Source organism: Lycium barbarum, chromosome 3 (genome assembly GCF_019175385.1).
Source record: "Lycium barbarum isolate Lr01 chromosome 3, ASM1917538v2, whole genome shotgun sequence".
Taxonomy (NCBI): domain Eukaryota; kingdom Viridiplantae; phylum Streptophyta; class Magnoliopsida; order Solanales; family Solanaceae; genus Lycium; species Lycium barbarum.
Window position 1 is genome coordinate 115,545,024 of NC_083339.1, and position 20,386 is coordinate 115,565,409.

Genomic DNA, 20,386 nt, shown 5'->3' on the forward strand with positions numbered 1-20,386 from the left:
AAAACTGGCCCCAAGTTTAAGGGTCCGTTTATGTAGTTGGCCTTTAAATTATCATCAGATTATCAGTATATTCTATTCTCTTCTTACTTTGCTGTCAGTTTCTACAACCTTGGTACAGACTCAAGTAACTTCTTCCTACAGGTCGACGGCCATATCAGAAAATAAGGACTGCAATATACTGATACTATGATATCACGAAGACAAGTCACGCCTATTTACAAGTGTTAGACACAATACACATGATATATGCCCAATGTGCCGACAAACAGCTAACCTCTTCTAGCACACTAATTCTAGCATTCTAATACTAATGCTGAACTTTCTAACATATCCAAGGATATTGAAAACAAAATCCAAGGTGGAAACCAAATTCAATCCCTAACTTAATAACTTACGTTTTACGTACTAGTATAGACATGGAAATTTTACAGTCTCAAAACTCAAGCCCAGACAACCGCATGTCCCTGGGTCAACATGGGGAAAGAACCTTCCTCAATGAGTTAATATTTAAGTCAAGATGCATGAGGAAAATAATCAGCACGCTCTTACGGCACATCAAATAAATAATGTTGGAGCAATCAGATACCTCAAATATAGCTGTACAGTATATTCACCCTTCGGAAGTTTCACGGAATCTGGATAAACATCACCCATAGCATGCACACGCTACAGAATAAAAGGAGAGGATAGCAAGCGAAAATGGTCAGGATTGCCAGTACATGATGATCACAATACTTAAAAACTTTTTTAGGATAAGCAAAAATGGTCAGATTCATGATTACAATGAAAAATGAAATAATCTAGCATTGTTAAACTAACAAGCTTGCATCCACTTCTTGAGTTAAACAAAATGCACGATGCCTTACAATTGTCGTTTTATATTTTTTCAGATCATGTATACTTGCAAAAAGAGCTCGTCAACTATTACGCAACTATATATAAGTTTATGCTTTTCAAAGACTTTGCTTTATGAAGAAAGAGAATTAAGGCTGTGAACTATGCGCCCTGAATGAAGTACTCCATTTCTTTCTAGTAGTAGCTCCATTTAATACCAAGCTTTCTTGTCACACTCCACCAATGATGTTTTTAGCTTTCTCAGGCTACCTGGACCAATTGGTACAGTTATTTCCAGTTTTTACTTATACAAGCTCAGCCACATTCAAGCATATTGATGAATTCCTTCTGAATATTTCAAGTACGGTTGCTTGTACACGTACAAGCAAAACAATGCGATGCACAGCACAGAAGGTCTTCTGATGTGCTGCCCCATTCACACAAAATATTAACAGAAGATTACTCCCTACATACCCCCACCCCCAAAAACCCAAAAAAAAAAAAAAAAAAAACTCCTTAACTAAGCATTCATATCTTCCCCTCCAAGAGCCATGACCTCTTGTTAATCCTGCTACAACTGACATAATTCTCAAACTCAAAAGGAAGTAATGAAAAGTTTTCCTTGAGATACTCTTGGTTTTTTTTTTCTGGGGCGGGAGGGCGGGGGATGAGGAGAAAAAAGATGCCTCAAGAGCCTAATTGATGGATGTTTTCATATCAAAGAAAAGTGACTCCATACCTTATTCACATCCGATATCATATAAAACTGAGACTCAAATTTGTTATCATAGATCCGATTGTTAAGTAAGGGAATCTGAGGCTTCAATTCAGCATCATCCTCCAGTTTAAATTTGTAACTGTGGACAGAAGAGCTGTAAATGGTTATTATCCAAAACGTAATCAAGCAAAGTATAACTCGTTGCAAGAGATCAAACCCACGTTAATGTAAGAGCCAGAATCTGTTTTCCTGAGGGTAATTTGTCCCGATCTGCTGAAAGCGCGTGAAGTTTGCAATCAATTGGACGATACGAAACTCTTATCTGAAAGCATATTCCAAAGGGAAGAAGGGATCATGTAAGCATTCCACCCTCCAAAGGAAGTCACTCAGAGTGGCTTTCATTCCAAAAGTTAAAGAAACAATTTGACCTCGTTGAGCACTGCAGAAGGGACAAGTTTTTCAGTTGACATAAGAGCTTCAGCATCAATCCTCACGGGTGCTTCGCTTCCATCAAGAACTATTTCCTCTTTGCTGATGTTTATACCACGGAATGCGATCTGAGAATTTCAACCAAAGACCAAGCAAAGGCATCATTGTCTTATTTGTATCCCCATATATTTAAGCAGTAAAGCATAATTTTTTCCTAGCACATGTTCTTTTCCAGCAACTCCAGAGGATTAGATTGTCCAGGAAGGGGTTGGGAATTTTACTCGTAAAAAAATAATTACCATGTAGACACGCAGTAAACCCATATGGAAGCATCCATGAAGAGCATTCAGTAAAAAGGAATACACATCTTTATATGACAGAAGGAAAGAATATCAATCAACTACACCTTAAGGGGGTATTTGCTATCTAAGTTGCGCGGACTCTTCATATTTGCTGCTGCACCCGTGTCGACACGGCTCGGGTGCGAGATTCATGTGGGATTCGGTCAATCCACATCGGATACTTTGACCAGAGTCCATGGACAAATTTGGGGGGAAAATTGAGATTTTGATTTCTCAATATAAAAGATAAAACAGAATCATCAAGACATGGGAAATGGCATATCTTCAATCCTTTTTAGCTTTTCCTTTTGGTCCATATATGTTATTTATAAATGTTTTCTTTCTCATAGAAAAGAAGGATAATATTAATTATTAGCATGTTGATCTTTTTGACAATTAAGTTATGTTTTTTAACGCCCATATTGGAGAATGAAAAACTGAATTCTACAATATACAAGTAATTTTTCCATACAATATCTCTCAAAATTTAGAATATCTTTATAGCTCTATTTCTATAATTTTGAATTTTTTTTGCCGAATCCTGGCACACATATCCATACCTCGATCCGAACCCCCGAAACTTGAAATATAGATTTTGCCGAATCCAACCCTCAGATCTGCATCCGTATCGGATACCCGCCCCCGAGTCCGAGCAACTTAGTTTGCTGTATGAATCTTCTATATCCGCTCCGCACATTCGAACCCATTTTTTTACTAAAGAACTATGCTTTTAATGATGAAAGAAAGTGCTTAGTTTGCATTGCACCTATGCATTCCTTCTTAATGGAGAAAGCAACAAGTATTCAGCCTTCTGGATAATACAAGAACATTTGATTTGCTAAATTAACTACTCCGTATTCCGCTTTGCTACATATAAGATGCATGACTAGGGAACACAATTCAATGAACAGTTATTCTGCACAAATATGTGAAACTCTTTGCTTAAATTTAGGGGTAAGGTCTGTGTACTGCTACCCTCCCCCGACCCCACTTGTGGGACTACACTGGCATGTTTTTTGTTTTATTTTTCTTTGCTTAAATTTAGAATAAAAGAATTATGGTACTCCAACTATGTAAAAAAATTCCTTTATTAACAGAACTCGATCCTCTTAACAAGAGGAAGTCAACAACCTCACCTTACACCATTCAAATGGCAGGACTCCACATTAAGAAAGTCTTTCCAAAACCAAAAGGTGGGTGCAAACACTTTAATTGTTCCAAACCCTCTCATCTTAACATTGGAAGCGTTCGGTTCAGGGAAAAAAAAAGAACAAAAATGCACAAGGCAAAAAGAAGAAGAGAACAAGAACACGTCTCCTATTAAGATCCTTTGGTCATTGAAATTTAATCATTCATAACAGTAACATAAACATACGAGTCAATTTCAGTTAAGTTGTACTCTAAAATAACTAACCTCAAAATCAACCACTGTGGTTTCGTGACTGCCTATGCCGCTGGACCAAAATTGGGCTACTGCTAGTTCCATTGTCTGACCACCCTCCACTCGAAACGAGAAGCTTTTGGATGAAGGGGATGAAAATGTGGCCACACTTTCCCATTTAATGGGCCTTTGCAATGGGGAGAGCTGTAGATTAAGAGCACGTGAATGGAGGTAACTGGTACAACAGACCAACACAATAAAGCAGGAGATATTTTACCTGAACAGTATCTATGAAGAATCTTCTAGCTGTATCAAATCCATATGTCCTCATGGTGGCCTCCACCCAGGTAGCACCAAATGGTACCTCAATAAATCTCCTTTCAATTTGGCCTGAATACAAGTGTACATGCAAACAAGTTGGCAAGTAGTCAAGGGAAGAACATACAACATTGACCTGAAAATGATTATGAGCAAACAAAGTGAAAGTTTAGTTTGTGTCATTTGATTTTTTGGCTTAAACTCTTAACACATTCACGAGAGGGGATCGATAGCTCTATACCCTGCTCAAATTTCTGCCACAACTTTCTCCAACTTTTTCCTTTGGGTTCTTACCCCCAAACCACATCTGTTTACAACACATGATTGCAGTCAATTTGAAGGTATAGATTTTCGCCAAAATATCTGGTCCAGATCATACTAACACTATATAGTCAGATTTTTATTATCTGTATCAAAGTGCATCATGGAAATTATAGATTATCTGTTTTTCCATGGTTTGCAGCTAATAGTTTTATGAACCGTTCAATCTGTCTGAACATCATTAGTCTGATTATCATTTTTCAGATATGCATCTATTGCATCCTACTGTAGACCACCATTCAAATTGAGTAAACTGAGTACAAACTATTGAAAGAAGGATGCACATTTTCTTAGGACGAGAAACTCTACAGTGATTTATGCAACTTAACCAACAAGACAATCTTCTATCAGCACCAAACCTTCAACATAAGAGATCGTACTTGCAAAACCATCAGTTTGAAGAAATATTGTCAAGAACAGTTTGAACTTTATTAGAAATATTAGAAACAGAATCTCCCTACCCCGTCCCTCCACTACTGTTCCCTCCCTCCTCTCTCTACACACTCACACCAAAATATGCCAGTGCCAATCTAGTCTACAACCACCACTTAAACGTCACAGCCCCGGTAGTTGTTCTCCACACTTCAGCTGTACAGTTAAAACCCAAGCTCCTAAACCAGTTCCAGTTCAGTAAATATAACCCAAATCTTAAAGACATGACGTTTTAAATAAGAAAGAGATAAAAGTTGACTGGTACTTCATTTTGGTAAACACAAGTATATGAGGGCATGCAACCTGTTGGCTCCTACGGCTTTGAAGGTGTGGTGTGTTGGTTAGGCACAGACCAGAGGTCCGAAACCTGCCACAGACAAAAGCCTGGTATTTAAGTAGAGAAGGATATAGGGTGGGGTTCATTATCCACCAACTTTCAGAACGTGGGCCACTGGCACACACGGTTTTCAATCACCAAAAAGTGGGTGGAGAAAGAAGGGCATGCAACCTGTTGACCAAAATACATGCCGCAAAGTGGACATCATAGGAGTCATAAACTCATTAACAGGAACACGAGCATCAGGACTTTTTTTTAAAAAAATAAAAAAATGAAATTCAAACTAAGTGGAGGACGGGAACAAATGAGTTAGGGCAACATATAGTTCAATAGGAAATCAAGCAAAAATAAACTAGTAAATAAAACAAGATATTTCTCCTCTCAATGTTCACTGTTCTCTTAAAGACATGATGTTCCAATCATAAAGGGACAAAAATGGATTGGTACCGGAACAGGATGTAACGAAGCAAAATGACCCATAAGACCAAATCCTACTGGTAATCCTGACACAAGTATAGAGACATAAAAGAGAGACACAGAACAAATTGCACTGACAGATTAGAAATATGATAATCACCTGGTACAAATGAAATTCCTTGGAATGAAATTAGAGGGGGTCTACTCTTTACAACAGTGGGCTTTGTTATAGTCACTGGAATTCTGAAAAGTGGTCCTCGCCATGGTGCTTTGCTGTCTATGCCATATACTTCATAATAATGCAAGCCATCACTTAAACTGGTGGGGTCAACAACTATGCTGGAAGAATGAAGAGAAAAATATGTAAGTTTTTTCCCATATTGTACACCAGACTAATTATCCAATCTCATTTTTTCTTTCTATATCCATTCATATCATGATTTAAAAAAAAATGTTATTGATTTGTTAAATCTAGACGCAAATCATATATATGCTATGTAAAAAGAAATTGGAGCAGCAGTAATGGCAATAGCCATGATTTACTAGAGAATTCCTGAATCACAACACTCACTTCCTAAAGTAATAGAATAAATTATCACTATATCCACCTTCCAAATAAGAGACTAACATGATTGAATCTTATGACATATTTGGACTTCACTGCATCTTTGGCACAAAATAAGATGTTTGTGCCAGAATAAGTTCTACAAATATGTGGAGGAGAATAAGCTACCAAGCTAGCCTTGCACAAGTACATGACCTACTACTGAAGCTGGTCACCGAAAATCAATTCAACCCAGAAACTTTGGTAAGCTCAAAATTCATATCCGATTTAAGGAATATAAATTATGGTGACATGTTCATCAACAAAGATTTGACAGATACCAGAAAATGTGAGAAGTGGATCATGAACTACAACCTCTTAACTGAAATTATCATAAGAAAATGGATTTTACTGTCAAAGAAGGGGAAGGAACGGATGTCTAGTCAAGCCAGTCATTTGATGACTGCCTTGGCACTGGCCATAAGCGTCCAGTGTGCCAAGGCAAACACAAGCTGTGTTGTTACCACAATATTTATCATCTATACCACCCCAAAAAAGACAGCTTGGCTATGACATAAACCCAGTCACTCAATATCCAAAACTCCATAGGTGAAAACAGGGACGGCGTAAAAAATAAAACATAAGACAAGTGGTCCTCAATTTCTCCTTAGCACTTCCACATGCACATGTAACACCAATGAGAACCCTCTTCAAAAAAGTGAAAAAGCACACCTCCTTTTGGAGCTCTAGATATCCATACCAAAAAATAAGAGAACTTTGTGTCTTCGCTCCATGCTTAGCTATGGTAAAAAAAAAATTATCCAGAATTACTTTGTTCACGTTCTCATCCGGTTTCGAAGCATCCGTTTCCAAGCATCCTTTGAGTCACTGTGATCTGATCTTCTAATCTTAAGTGGCTCTTTCATCTCTATTTTTTTCTAAAAGGATTTTTGCTTGTGTCCTTACTGTTGTATACTTGAGCAATTGCTTGATCATTTTTTAGCTCAAGATATTGAAAATATTTAGGAAAGCATTGAGGAGTATGAGATCCAAACACCACATATGATCCCAAAAACTATCCCCTCCGCAAAACTACTTCCGTTCCTTCATTATGCTCTTCCATAATGAATGTCCATAAGAAGATGCGATTAATTCTTCCCTCCACTCCCTTCTTTGATCCCAAACTGGTCTGCTATCATTGTTCATCAAAGAGTCCATACCTCGTTAGTAAATCTCCATAGAGGGCCTTCTCGAGGACCCTTAGATTTTCCCCGTGCTTTCCATACAGTATTGGTGATGTGACTACCTTCCAACTTATCAAAGTGAGACCTTTTTGCCTCATCCGTTTGTGTCGAAAAGAAATTCCTCTGAAGTCTTTCCATCTCCGTAGTAACACTTGCAGGAGATGGCATAGGAGAGCACATACATAAGAGACGATCCCTAGAAAAGGTTACTACTTACTGGGCCAGGTGCATAATAGGTAAGAAGTGGACTCAAGGTTGGATTTCCTATTACAAACTCAAAATTGACGCCATTGTGCGGAAAACTAACGGAATGACGTTACCTGCTAGCTCTTAAGATATTCCTGTGGTTATATGACATCAACTGGTTTTGAGGTTAGTTGATTAAGATACAAAAGTTTAAGGGCCCGCAGAGCAATCTAATTATTCATATGTGCACCATTATTTCAGTGCTGAAAGGCCATACGCCTTGCTGCAAGGCAACTACAGATTATAACTCCCCATCTTACAAACTTTGCCTTTTTAAAGTAGTAGCATATTGCTTAGAATGCAAAGATATTTCCAGCACTTTCCTAGGTTGAGCTACAAATCTTGTTGATCACCCGCTAATACTCAAATTTTGCATTGGACAATTCAAAAGTAGTAATGAAGAATGTTGCTCGGACTCTTCAAAAATGTTGACAGGTGTGTGTCGGATCCTCCAAAGGTGATGCATTTTGGAGGATCCGAGACGGGTGCGGCAACATTTTTGAAGACTCCGAGCAACATAGGTTATGAAAGATCACATATTCAGAGAGCTCTAAAATGGACAGAGGAACAGGAAAAATAAGAAAATAAATGATTTATATTAATCATCAAATCAGAACAGTTACAAAAAGAACAGTAAGGAAAGCTGAGTAACCTGAAGCTGCGCCCATTATGGGTGAGAAGGAGGTACTCAGGAGCTCTCACTACTTTCTCTCCAGTAGAATGCAACTCAATGCACTCTTCAAAAGGAACCAATTGGTCTAAATTATTTGCATCTTCATGGAACTTCGGTGCAATTTCCACTGTCCACTGAAGAAAGAATGTTTTCAGCCTTTGAGGGGTGGCGATATAATAAATAAAGTTCATGACTGACTAAATGACATTCACAACAAATGTCCTTTCAGCTGGCTTTGTATTTAATGGATATGAGCAGCTTCTTTTCTTGCATCAATTTACTTAAAATTGTACAGAGAAGTAGCTCAAAACATTTACAAGAATTTCATGCGTTTCTCTGAGATCGGCAGGATCGCTATTGCCATCGGATTCTACATTTCTCCATCACACATAATATGGTTTTATTCTGAAAATATACATTAAAAGGAGGCAGAGACTCATAGTAAGATGACTAGTTATGTAGTAATACGGAACCATACGAACGCATCAAAGTTGACTGCCTTGACACTGAAAAAGAATATCTAAGAGATTATATTATTCGGTTTCGCCTCGCTCCACCTGAAACACCCAAAACCTAACTCCATCCAAAACCCAGGTATTCACTAAATCTATTTGCAAAACTTTCATCCAGTTGTTGGTCTTTTAAATCTTAAGGCATACATAGATGCCTCCAAAGAGGTAAAGAGGTTTCTCCGGGGGCAACTCTACTCTAGTTATTTCCAGTGTTATCAAAGGCGCGCTTAAGCCCTGAAGCGAGGCTCAAAACATGTTGAGCGCTTCGCCTCGCTTTATGTGCGCTTCAGTGTCGTCATCAAGGCTCTAAGACATACTTTTCCTTGCCAATGAGCCTCTCTTGAGGAGGTGACACTAGATGATTGATATTTCCCTTTATCTTAATATTTTTACAATTTCTTTGTCCATATATTTGTTATTCATGCTTATTACTATTAATCTTGGACTAAACATATATATATTTGTATTTTTGCACCATTGCGCTTTTTTTCATTAAAGCCCACGCTTTATATGTGCTTCGTGCTTAAAGCCCCAGCTGACCTTAGAGCTTTTTTCGCGCTTTTCGCTTTTGATGACACTGGTTATTTCCTTTTCTTTTCTTTGATCACACAGTTATAGAGGACTAAAAATGGCAACATAAAATATATTTTTCTAGTCTGGCTGTGGAACTGGGAGGGGTGCTGGCGACAAAAAGAAGAAGAGATCACAGATCTGTTTTTTTAGTGAAGTGATGCTGAAGTGGATAGTAATCTCACCTCTGTGGATTGGTGACAATATAAAGGCTCCCTAAGATAGATGCCTCGCGACGTAGCAGCTGCAAAAATAGCATTTCAGATCAGAATGAACACATTCTTTGATCAGACAAAAAGAAAAAGCAGCAACAATAAAACACTAGCTTTTTAAGTTAAAGAGTCTAAATTAACCACTAAAAACCAAAAAGATAACAGCTATTCATCTTTGATACACCGTTTTGTTTTGGAAATTCACCATTAGTAAGAACTCAGGAAAAATGGTTTGCGGCATCATGGAGAGCTACAAAGAAATACATAAACGCATGAAACACAGATACGAGCACGCACGCACACATACAAGAAGTTGGTTTACTTGTTACACCAGCCTGCTTGATCTTTACTTGATACCACACAGAAGGAAGATTTTGCACCTTTTGCATGTACTCATAAGCCCTGCAACGATATCCAAGACATGAATCATAAAGGGATCAATGGTCATGATAAAGATCAAAAGTCAGAAGCAAGCAGTAAACCTAACTTGTCAACTTGCATGAGACCCTGTCCAGCTGTTAACTTTTCTTCTGGTAAAGCACCCACAGGTATAGATGTATTCTCAAGAGCCTTCCGTACACTGTATGGACTAACAGGAATACCTTCCGGCTGCAGGTCTCAGACTTCAGTCAAAAGGAAAACAAGAGAAACCGTATAAAAGGACCAGAACATTTGAATTACCTTCATAGCACTGACAATTAAAGCCACACCCCCACAAGCAGATGGAGATGCCATCGATGTTCCATTCATTAACATGCGTCTTTGAAGGGTCCATGTGGGCACAGGGGCCACAGCACCACCAGGGGCACTTATGCAGACACCAAGATCACCATCCATAGTAGGTCCCCGACTAGACCTGCAATCTCTTGGCACTAATTTTCAAACTCCAAATTTTAACCAGGATACAGGCTCAAAGTATCCCAAAAGTTCAAACTCTTGAATTCGGAAAGGGAGAAACCATTAAATAAGGTACATACCAGGTGTATTCAAGGCCTTCAGCAGGTGGCTCAACCAATAAGTGAGCACCAGCAGCCATAGCTGGAGAAACATATGCCCCCACTCCAATTATGCTTGAACTGGTGCCACCAGGTGCACCCACAGTAGACAAAGCAGGGCCACTATTGCCGGCACTACTAACAAATATTAGACGGTGTTTGTTGACCACCTGAATATTTTTACCAAATGGTAAACCGATTAACAGATTTCTCATGCACTGAACTACCAGAGAGTCAACATACAAAGGCAATGAAATATTACCTCATCGACAAGGTCAACAAAGCGACCATAGTCTGGCAGCAGAGCGGGTTCTCCATAACTCATATTGATGAGATCACATTTATGCTGAACACAAAACAGAAGTATGCACATTTCAACATTGATTAAAAATCAACTTAGAAACTACCCCTAAAAACACAGCTTTTTATTGGCAGTACACATACAGTCCGAGCATATAAAGTTGCCACTTGACAAGAATGAGAACCTCAGAGGTAATCTACGGTCACATGACACTTATCAAGGTTGTTAGACGCAGAAAGTCAGATATTATAGTACAGACATCAACTTGCAGGTGTATGCTGAGCGATACAGGCACTTTAGGCGAAAAGTACCAGCCTTACAGAAAGACGTAGCAGTTAGCATCTTAAAATTTGTTAGAACAGGATTGTATATAGTCTCCTACATGGAATAGGATTATAGTGTACAGTCTTTAGCAATTAGCATCTTAAAATCTGTTAGAACAGGATTGTATATAGTCTCCTACATAGAAAAGAATTGTAGTGTACGGTCTATATGGCTCAGTGTAATAATGTAGTTTACATATCTTAATAATATTTCCCGAGTCTTTATTTCCAGGCAAAGGACTAATCTTCGCCTCGAGGCCATGAGCAGATCGTTGGATATACAGACATTGATTGGGCAGGATCACCTTCTAATGGATGTTCTACATCTAGATATTGTGCTCAAGTAGGAGGCAATTTGGTGTCCTGGAAGAGTAAGAAGCATAATGTGGTTGCTCAATCTAATGCAGAAGCAGACTATCGAGCCATGGTTGTAGCAACTTGTGAGCTAGTTTAGATCAAACAGTTTCTCAGAGAATTAAAATTTGGAGAAAGATGGAACTTGTGTGTGATAATCAAGCAGCCGTTCATATTGCATCACATCCGGTATTTTATGAGAGGACTAAGTAGATTGAGATTGACTGCCACCTTATCAGATACTCTCAGGAGTCGGGAGATATTGTTACAAAATTTGTGAAGTCAAGAGATCAGCTGGCAGATATTTTAACCAAGTCCCTCACTGGTCCTCGTATTAGACTATTAGTTACATATGGAACAAGCTCGGTACATATGACTTATATGCACCAGCTTGAGGGGGAGTGTAGAATAGGATTGTATATAGTATCCTCTATGGAAAAGGATTGTATATAGTACCCTATATGGAGAATGATTGTAGTGCACCATCTATAAATGGGCTCAGTGTAACAATGCAGTTTACGCATTTTTTTAATATTTCCCGATTCTTTATTTCTCACAAAATCAATTAGCCAATTAGCCAAAAGGAATAATTCCAAAGTAGAAAAATATTTTACCGATATAGTACTAAATTCATGTATGTTTGGAATTTTTAAAATCCTGTAAATTGTGCACTGCACTTCACTTTATGCTTTTTTGCTTCAAGACGCTACCTTGTCGCATTTTGTGTTTTTTGCTTTAAAAAATATTGGCAAAGAGACCAGAAGGATGTAAATCACCTCTTGACCAACTGTAAAGCAACCTCTAAATTGCGGCAGCTGATGCCAAAAGCTTGCACGAGTTGTACCACGCCTAGAACCATTGAAAGACTTACTATGGTGCTGGAGAATAAGAAGCAGAAGAGGCAAAGGAAACAGGGCATGGTATTTCACTCTACAAGCTGTTGTCGATAATATTAATAGGAGCTTGCATGCCACAGAAATTAGAGCTAAAGACTCTTGAGGAGCTGGGATCCCCTTGTCCTATAAGCCTTACACTCATAACTGATGCAAAACCTCAAAACTCTGGAACAAACAAGTAACTCAATTGTAGGAAGGCAGCCACTGTTGGGCAATATTAACCACCTATCCCACATCTCTATACTAAAAGATTAGAGAACAAAAAGGCAAGGACTGCGATATCACTTTGCTTCCTGGAGTTAACACACTAATCTAGAAATAGGGATAACCAGGTCCTTGTCATTGCAAAAGGTACTGTGCATGCAAGTTAAACTGCCAGTTCCAAACTCAAGACCGGATGTCTGATTAATCTTTTCACCTGGGTTAATCGTACCCCTGTATATAACCCAGACACATTAACACATTTTTGGAACTAATCAGCTCTTTGGTCTTCTGATAGGTATAACCCAGACACATTGACACATTTTTGGAACTAATCAGCTCTTTGGTCTTCTGATAGGTTTTTTGTTCTCTATCTCGAGCTGGTATTTTCTTCTCTTTTGTAATCTATGCATCTTCTTGATGCTTTTGTTAATAATAATCTACTGACTTCATCAAAAATAAGGTACTGCAAATGCAAGACCTCCTTTAATAAGATTATTCACCTATTGTCATTTAAAGTGAGTATGGAAGTTCTGAGAAATTACACCGTCCCTCCAAGACACAGAAAGAATAAATATAAGCACTTCTGTGACAAAGACAATTAATCTGTCAGATATGTACAGCAGGACTATATTGCTGGTATATGATCCTTGATTTCAACCAAACCATAACTTTGCACCTATACAGTATTAAATACAATTAGCACATCTTTTTATATGAGCTCTGCACCCAAAGTACAAGTTCCTTCGTAGCTAGATTGTGAAACTTGTGGAGAAACATATGAAAGTAGAGTACAGTAGCGACCAAGTAAAGCAGATGGCAACAGTCAACTCCTTGTTACTTATGTAGTGGACTTCTTTAGTTCAGGTACTTTCTTCGGTACCACAAAAGTAAGACCCAAATACTTAATCTAATGTTGCATAGAAGCACACCAAATGTATCAGCACGTGTATGCCAAAACCAAAAGAAGAGAAGCATGCGATAGTCGTATAGAAATTGCATTGGTGAAAATGTTGGAAGAATTTAGTTGTCAAAACAAATATTGGATTAGTTTGCTAAATGGTGGAGAAGATAATTATCAAGTTTCTACAATTAAAGCATAACACCCACACACAGAATTTAAAGCAGGAACCACCGGTAATTTGTGAACTACCATCGCAGGAAGAAGAGAAGGAAGAAAGGGGAAAAGCACATTATGCATGGAGAGATGATGACCTAATAGTGAAAAGGATATATTGGTGAATAGGCCCTACCTCTACAGCAGCAATCAAGGCCCTAGTCAAACCAGTTCCTGTTTCCATAGAACCCAATCGTGCATCGCCAATTTTACAAGACACGATTTGTGCTCCAGGTGCAACTCCATTTAGCAAAGGTTCCTTCACACAGACATGCATAATATAAACCCATATTCATATAGCATCAACATAGCTAAATCTAGTGCCAGAAAAGCACCAGTGTAATAGAAATGTTGCCAGCAGAAATGCTATTCTACCTCCGGGTGGAAGGCGGCAGCAATACCAGCAACATGTGTGGCATGTGGCGAGCAATCTGTTACAATACTTAAAATATTCCCTCCATTGTAGACATTAAGCACAAATGTACAGGCATCCAGTTTACTAAAAACTCCATGCTTTTGTTCAAGCCTACAAGGTTAGTAACTTAAACCATGAAATTCCAAACAGTAAAAGCGGGTAGACATTAATGTCGCCATTAGAGACAATCATACAAGTCATATATTTTTTTTATTAAACAAATTTTAATGTATGAAGATGAAGTCTAATGAGATTTAGCATATAACATAAACATATGGTAGTAACTATTGCATAATATAGGATCTTAAACTCCAGATTAGCTACATCCATCTTGCAGTGTAGCTGGACCATACAAACTAACAGCGGATCCACATTTGAAGGTTTTGGGTGCACCAGTACTATGTCATTGCCGGCAAAGTTAAAAAAGAGTATACATTCTGGTCATTCTTGGTTAATTCAATTAGATTTAGTCAGTTTTATATTCGTACATAGACAAACCAATGAATGAACCGGAATGAGTTCGATCAACAATATCCTATATATACCTAAAATGGATCTTTTAATGATTTTGGCAAACTACAAAAGGAAGCCACGTAACTTTAGAGGTGTTGGAGTAGCGCTATCTTAATAGTAGTAAAATAGTTCTGATGTCTTGGCTTGATTGAAAGAGAGAAGGAAAAGTAAATAACAAAGGGAGGAAAAAGAAAAAGAAAGAGGAAGCCCTTGCCTAAATGGAACAAAATTGTGCTTCTGCGACTAGAAACATTTGCTTGACGGCACAGTTTCTTTAGCCTAAGGTAGGCTGCGCTGTGGTTCTATCCATATTTGATTAACCAATCAATTCTGGATAATTAGTCGAGGTGCGCCCAGACACCACGGTTATTAAAAAAAAAAATTGTCACCCAATCTTCTATACAAAACGGGGAATTTCATGGGTGCATCAAATTCTCTAACTAAATTAGCTTCTCCTCAAAACGTTTCTTTTCTAACTAAATTTGTTTCCCCTCATAGCGTTTCCGTTTAAATTGAAATAGCCTCCCAATTTTTCCCCTTTCCCGAGAAAAATTAAGATAAAACATGTAACCACAACCGCATTGCTTCATTTTTCCCCCTTTCAAACGACACAGACAAATAGCTCATAAGGACCCCTTCATATCTTGTTCTCCTAAGGCATGGTTCCATCAACGACACTGTAACATATAAGATCCTACCTACAGCATTAGACCATTCCATCCCTCCTTGAAGTCGCTTTTCTGATAAGGTATCCCTCTTGAAGTTCGTTTAAACCAATCCTTATCAATATATTTCCTTTTGAAATCCACGGAGTTCCTTTGAGGCTCTGACAAGCCCAACGGTAAAAGCACATCCAATCAACTTCTAAAGTTCTCCAAAGGCAAATAAACTACACCTTTGATTCAGTACACATACGAAAATTACTACTGTTTCTAGCAGCCATGTCACACCTGTAATTAGTTAAAGGAACAAACTCTGCAAGCTTTCCACATCCTGATTCATCCTCAAGACTCTGTGTGTCCAAAGCAGCTCTCCAAAGTTCCCCGTCATGCCATACAACAGCATCAATTACGGGTCCCTTGTCATCGTAGCTCTATGACAGATAACAGATTTAGCAATGGAAACAGACAATATAACTGTGAAGAACTGAGGAAACGAATCAGTACAAAAAGGTACTGACGTCAGCTTGCTTGCGCAGGAGATCAACTCTATTCTGGAGGTCTTCACGGACCCTTTTTAAGTGCACATCTTCGACTTTTGTGTGTTTCTGCAGAATAGGTAAAATTATTATCAGCAAAATTATATCAAAGTAAAACTAGATAACTAGAACAACAAGCTTGAAAAAATGAGAGCACGCTCCTGCATATTATAAAGCAATGGCCACGAGTTAGAACATTTTAGATAAAGTTGTCAACTTTAAACCGATGTTTACTAACTTATACAGTTGAGTGCTTAAGGACGTATGTGCCAAGTGAATTAATGATGAAATGCTTTCACGACTACTCGAATTAGATACAATTAATAGCACCACATTTTTATTTTATTTTTGAACTTTAATAAAATGAAAAACATTTTGTAAGTACTCATAATAAACTGCTAGTTAGAATGTCAGACGAAGATTTTAAAGCAATAAAGATCCTCGATTCATTTTCTAGTACGATATTTTCAGATCAAAGCCAATTTCTTGACATTTGTCATATCATACTTCAGAAATTCTATTAAAGTAATCCAACTGCATATAACAGCCTCATCTCATCAGTGTCATTGAGCAATATAATCAGTTCTTACGTTAGTCAAATTGCTCCAGTTTCACCAGTTAAGCTTTCTGATGGAATGACATAATCAACTTCACATTAGACCTCAACTAGGCAGAATCAAGAAAATACTAGGCTAGGCTGTCATCATCTGTAAGGAGGCTGAATCTGGCATCTGTGCAAATTAAGTTTCAAAACCATAGCTATAGCTTTTGAGATTTGGTGAACTTGGTTTCGTTTTGAACATTGACACAATCCATGTCAATGGTTTTTGCAGCTCTTTGACAAACTAGGTGAATATATGATCTCTGGAACGCACACCTAAGTCGCATGGTTTATTTTCTTTCTTAAGGGATTTTTTTTTCGAGATTTTACCTTCATAAGTTACAACAGGTAAGTGGCTACCTTTTCTATTTCTTTTCAATATCGTGAGTTGACACTGCAATAGTTTGGGTCTTGAGACTCACCATCTCATCTCTAGCATTAATTGGTTAACACTCCACATGCTTCAATCATAGAACAAAGATCCAACCAAAACATATGGTGGTTACTGGTTACTTAAGAAGTAATTATGATAGTAAAGCCATCCTTTCTCCCTAGCATGGTAAGAGCTTACCTTTTAAGATATAATAGAGCTACCTAATTTGACATACTCAGAAGCAAGTTCTAATGATTTCTTTCCATGTAATATACTGTTTTTATCTTACTTTATACTGCTGCTTAAATGTTAATGTTCTTTAAAGAATTTACAAGTTTCTTCATTATTCAACTTGTCAGACATACATCTAAAGATGCTTACTGCAAATAACTTAATTACCTCTACATCTGCATTTTATCAAAATATGAGGTTATTGAAGGAAATAATCACAGAGATGGTGGAGAACCTTATCAAATTCATCAAGCTTCTTTACAGCCTCTGCTATTGCTTCTTGATTTTTCTCATCCCACCTTTTCTTTCGTTCGTTCTGCAAAGAAGAAGAGTTAATAGAGAGAGAATACTTTAAGTCCTACAAGAACGAAACTTTGAAAAAATAAATCAAGAAAGAAATTGTAATACTTTTTTTTTGAAATTGGTAACTGAAAAGAAATTGTAATACTTGTATAAAGCAAAGAACCCAGAATATAAGGAGAACGGCAACCAGATTCACCTTTACTCGAGAAGTCAGCGTATCAGTAAAGAGCTCATACACCAATTTGCAGCCAACATGCCACTCACCAGATGGATTCTTCCATGACGAATTTATGACAAGAGAAGCCCCTACAAGAAAATTAATATATAAAGCATTAATGATGTATATAAATGAATCAAGAATAGGTGGACTCATAGCACCTTCTACTACTTTAAACAAGGCAAGCAAGGGAGTGCTGTAGAAATGTAGATGTAATGGGGCCTTCTCATATCTTTTCTGAAAATGTAGGAGCAATGCAATTAACAAAAGCCATTTATAGAAGGACGGGGGAGAATAGTATATTTCCCTATCAAATTCTTACAACTCAGATGCGATCACATTAGCAATCAAAAGAGTTGAAGGTATACCCGAATCTGATTAATAGCCTGTTTGGCCAAGTTTCTGCGCAGCCAAAAGAGCTTATTTTTTTAAAAACAATATGCTTGTTTTAGAGAGTTGAGGTGTTTGGCCAAGCTTTTAGGAACAAAGTAAGTGTTTCTGAGTAGTAGCCAAAAAAACAAAAAAACAAAAAAAAAAAAATAGCAGCAAAAGTTGTTTTTCAGAAGCTAAAAAAAGTAACTTTTCCCACGAAGCAATTTTGGAACGTTGACCAAGCGCAAATTATTTCTCTAGAATTTTCAAAAGTACTTTTAAAATTGATTAGCCGAACACAAACTGCTACTCTCCATAAGTACTTTTTATGAAAAGCACTTCTCAAACTAAGAAGATTTTAGAAGTTAAAGCCACATGCTATAAATCTTGACATAATAAAAAATGATATAGGTCTTTCTTTTCTTTTAAAAGTTCAGAAATGATAAAGGTCTACAACATTATCATCATTGTAAACAGCAATGGAAGATACAACTCATTCTGGAAAGACTTCTTATAAATATTGAAGATTAGCTATACCCTCATTATTCAGTATCTCCCATATTGAAAAAGTGTCATTTGGGATTTCCGGTCCAAAGGAATTAGCATCTAAACCCTAGTGACGTTATGTTAGAAAGATTTTGACTGACTGGGGAAGTTTCAAGCATTCCATTAGTTAGCAGATGATTTAAGATTGAATTGGTCAATAATAAATATAATTTTTAAAAACTGTATTGCTTTATCAAGTAAAAGTATTTTCATTCATAGACATAGCCAAACCGGCCGTATACAAGGGATATACATATACCAAAAGATAAAGAATCTACAAAAAGATATGATTCTCTAAAAACTCCACCTAAGTCGGAACTTTCTGCGTGCACCAAAAGAAAATAAGGGAACGGAGACTACTCCTTAAAAAAAATGTTTCAAGGTGATCAAACTATATCTTAAGGAGACAAGTTAAAGACTCTAAACAATAGGGCCCAAAATGGAAAAGTTAGACGTACCAGAAGCTCCACGAATACAACCATCGTCATCAGCCTTCACCACTGTAGAAGTATCAACATCTCCGCTCCCAGTACTGCAAATAAGATAATCATTACCAGTGAAAATTAAATAATCAACTTGAACAGTAGTGCACGGTGGAGTATTTTTTATAAATTAAAAAATTAGTACTATATCCGGAACTTCAGATTCTCAAGCTCACCAATCTATAACATCAATGACCTTCGGCTTTCCATCAGAGGTAACTCGTAATCCAGCCGCAGCAGGATCAACTCCAGAATCTAAGACACTAAATATCATAAGCAGCAGTATACACAAATATGACTCAAAAATCACAAGTTACAACTATAATTACTAGTTTCTGGTTCATCTACTAGGTACTCCATTTATGTGAGTCAACTTGACTAAACCTTTGAAGTTAAATCAGATTAGATTAACTCAATATTTTAAAATTAAAATTTATATATTTGAAAAGTAGCAACTTTTCTGAATAAGTACACGTTAAAATGTTAGGTCAAAGTTGGTGCAGTACAGGGAGTCCTTCATTTAGATACAACGGGATTGTAGGTATTATCGACAATGAAAAGAAAGGGATGAAATTGAGAAAAACAACCGAAAATAGCAATAACGACACCACGACCGTCATATTCAGGGTGAGCTTCAATGAATCGATCAGCGCCAATCTCTTTCTTCGGCATTTGAGCAGCAAGGAACGTTGACTCTTTCAGTTTGAAGTTCCTCACCGCTCCGTTATCATCACTCGATTTCACTATCGAATTACAAGGCATCGCCCTATTATTGCTCTTTTTGGGCACAGTGATGCTAAGAGAACGAGAAAGTAATGAGTGAGGAGTTGTGAGTGGAAGTGATTTAAATATTATTGGACTTTGCATTTCAGGGGTGTTTTGGTAAGTTTGTTAGAAAAGGGTGTTTTGGTAATTTGAAGTAGGGAAATGGTGGATTCCGGTAGTGGCCTGGAAGGAGAGAATGCCACCTGCCGGAAATTAAGGGGCGTGTGTTGTTGGGTTTTAGATGAGTGTTGAGATTGCTTGTTACCCTCCATGTTAAATTGCCTTATCCATCCTTAATATTTGCCCATTTGGGAATTTGCTGCTCCACCAAGTACCTAAATAAATATCTCTTCTGGAAAATAATCTACGTAATTAAATTTACAAAAAAGAGAAGCTATTTTATAAATAGAAAATTGTGTGACGAAATAAGTTGTTACGTCCATGTTGAATACGCGAAGCTAGATACCTTTTCTTTTTCCCTTAGGATCATGTTTGTCATGTGTTAGGCTAGACACGTTTTGGACAAAAAAAAAAATGAGGATTCTAGCAATATTGATAGAAATCTCATTTCCCATATCAAATATTTTTTGTTATATAAAATGTTTATACTGCGAAAGTTTTAACCCCCCCCCCCCCCCCCCCCGCTCATTTCTC

The 20,386-nt window shown here is 37.5% G+C and overlaps 1 protein-coding gene across 3 annotated transcripts in view; it reads right to left on the bottom strand.

Moving 5' to 3' along the window:
• Positions 1-20,028, bottom strand: part of LOC132631915 (tripeptidyl-peptidase 2) — a 28,665-nt gene extending 8,637 nt beyond the window's left edge. The window contains exons 1-23 of one of the 3 annotated variants that reach the window (XM_060347650.1): positions 19,555-20,028; positions 19,144-19,222; positions 18,944-19,017; positions 17,547-17,656; positions 17,283-17,363; positions 15,825-15,911; positions 15,595-15,737; positions 14,092-14,242; positions 13,853-13,975; positions 10,787-10,870; positions 10,507-10,694; positions 10,211-10,385; positions 10,017-10,138; positions 9,831-9,931; positions 9,503-9,561; positions 8,215-8,369; positions 5,689-5,867; positions 3,981-4,093; positions 3,737-3,907; positions 1,981-2,109; positions 1,774-1,874; positions 1,574-1,691; positions 587-666 (exon numbers count right to left, since the gene is read on the bottom strand). In XM_060347650.1, the coding sequence (XP_060203633.1) occupies positions 587-666; positions 1,574-1,691; positions 1,774-1,874; positions 1,981-2,109; positions 3,737-3,907; positions 3,981-4,093; positions 5,689-5,867; positions 8,215-8,369; positions 9,503-9,561; positions 9,831-9,931; positions 10,017-10,138; positions 10,211-10,385; positions 10,507-10,694; positions 10,787-10,870; positions 13,853-13,975; positions 14,092-14,242; positions 15,595-15,737; positions 15,825-15,911; positions 17,283-17,363; positions 17,547-17,656; positions 18,944-19,017; positions 19,144-19,222; positions 19,555-19,834 (2,903 nt within the window). In that variant the 5' untranslated portion in view covers positions 19,835-20,028. The remainder of the gene's footprint in view (positions 1-586; positions 667-1,573; positions 1,692-1,773; positions 1,875-1,980; positions 2,110-3,736; positions 3,908-3,980; positions 4,094-5,688; positions 5,868-8,214; positions 8,370-9,502; positions 9,562-9,830; positions 9,932-10,016; positions 10,139-10,210; positions 10,386-10,506; positions 10,695-10,786; positions 10,871-13,852; positions 13,976-14,091; positions 14,243-15,594; positions 15,738-15,824; positions 15,912-17,282; positions 17,364-17,546; positions 17,657-18,943; positions 19,018-19,143; positions 19,223-19,554) is intronic. The other 2 variants (XM_060347652.1, XM_060347651.1) reach the window with 2 other exon arrangements.
• Positions 20,029-20,386: the final 358 nt, after the last annotated feature.